Below are 1,816 nucleotides of genomic sequence, written 5' to 3'. Positions count from 1 at the left end.
ACCAATACAGGAAAAAAAATGATGAACCCAGACAAAAGCAATAGAAAAATAATTTCACTTAATAGAGTAAAATAACTACATATTATTCCTGTACAGTATGCTGTAAATAACAATGTATACTTCTCATTATCTCTACTGTTATTATATTCAAGTATAAAACATATATATTAGGATTTTATTTCTTGAATTGATTGACAATGCACATCAGTTCATTTCTGAGGTTTCACATATCATTTCCTAGAAACACAGCAAAGTGATAATTTAAGAGATTACATAAACTCAATCATGCATCTACTCCAGGTAACAGGAGAGAAAAATGTGGTTCAAAAATGTTAGTGAATTGGGGCACTTGTGTGGCTCAGTCAGTTACGCTTCCAACCCTTGATTTTGACTTCGGTCATGATCTCAGGGTCATGTGATCAAGCTCTGTGTCAGGCTCCATGCTGGGTGCAGAGCCTGCTTGAAATTAATTCTCTCTCTCTCTCTCTCTCTCTCTCTCTTTCTCCTCTCTCCTTCCCCTTCCACCCCCCACCCCACTTGGACACTCTCTCTCTCGGAAAAAAGTTAGTGAATTAACCATCTTGAATTTACTGTATCTGTGGATGGAGAACACATTAAAAACAGAAAATTTTAATGTTACTACCATTGTGGAATTTGTTCTCTTGGGGTTTTCTGATATTCCCAATCTCCAATGGATTCTTTTTGGGATATTTTTAGTCATCTACCTAACTATACTGATGTGTAATAGCATCATAATATTGATAATAAGAATTGACCCTGCTCTCCAGACCCCCATGTATTTTTTTCTTAGCAATTTTTCCTTCTTAGAAATCTGTTATGTAACAGTCACTATCCCAAGAATGCTCATGGACCTAGTGACCCAGAAAGGAAATATTTCTTTCTTTGCCTGTGCTGCACAAATGTGTTTTGTCCTTATGTTTGGAGGCTCAGAATGTCTTCTCCTGACAGTGATGGCCTATGATCGCTACGTGGCCATCTGTAACCCTCTGCATTACCCTCTCGTCATGAACCACAAGGTCTGTGTCCAGCTGGTGACTGTTGCCTGGATCAGTGGAGTACCAGTTGTGATTGGACAAACATGCCAGATTTTCTCTCTGCCCTTCTGTGGGTCTAACACAATTAATCATTTCTTCTGTGACCTTCCCCCAGTATTCAAGCTTGCTTGTGGGGACACATTTTTGAATGAGATAGCAGTCTATGTTGTTGCAGTGGTCTTCGTCATGATTCCTTTTCTGTTGATTGTTGTTTCCTATGGCAAAATCATCTCCAACATTCTGAAGTTGTCAACAGCCAAAGGAAGGGCTAAAGCCTTCTCCACCTGTTCTTCTCACCTGATAGTTGTAGTCTTATTCTATGGAACAGCTACTATCACTTATTTACAACCCAAACCAAATCAATCTGAAGGAGTTGGGAAATTAATTTCTCTTTTCTACACCATTTTGATCCCAACATTGAATCCCCTTATATATACTCTGAGGAACAAAGATATCATGGTAGCACTGAGAAAACTACTAACGAAGTTATTACCGTGACTCAGATACTTGAAATTACAGAAAGAATTTGCTTATATGTTTGTCATGTAGAGACAGCAGGAAAAAAAATGTCTTCTAGTTTTGTTCCACAATAATGATATTTAATGTAATCATATCAACCTCACATTATGTTAAGGAACCTTAGTTTCATAGGATTAAGTCAAGGGCTTCTGTGTAATCAAAAGACAAATAATCTCAGTTGCGACAATCTGATTTGAAGACCCATCTGTCCTCTATGGTGAACTAGGGAATTAAGGGATTCC

General features: G+C 37.9%; 1 protein-coding gene across 1 annotated transcript; it reads left to right on the top strand.

Annotated features, from left to right (window-relative positions):
• Window positions 1–602: 602 nt before the first annotated feature.
• Window positions 603–1,553, top strand: LOC112912004 (olfactory receptor 10AG1-like). Its single transcript, XM_025988732.1, has one exon. It carries the CDS (start codon window positions 603–605, stop codon window positions 1,551–1,553), a length of 951 nt encoding a protein of 316 aa, XP_025844517.1.
• The last annotated feature ends 263 nt before the right edge of the window (window positions 1,554–1,816 follow it).

The sequence above is a fragment of the Vulpes vulpes genome, unplaced genomic scaffold (genome assembly GCF_048418805.1).
Source record: "Vulpes vulpes isolate BD-2025 unplaced genomic scaffold, VulVul3 u000000814, whole genome shotgun sequence".
In the NCBI taxonomy this organism is placed as follows: domain Eukaryota; kingdom Metazoa; phylum Chordata; class Mammalia; order Carnivora; family Canidae; genus Vulpes; species Vulpes vulpes.
Note: the sequence above shows the minus strand (reverse complement) of the source record. Positions and strands in the feature narration are given on the sequence as shown.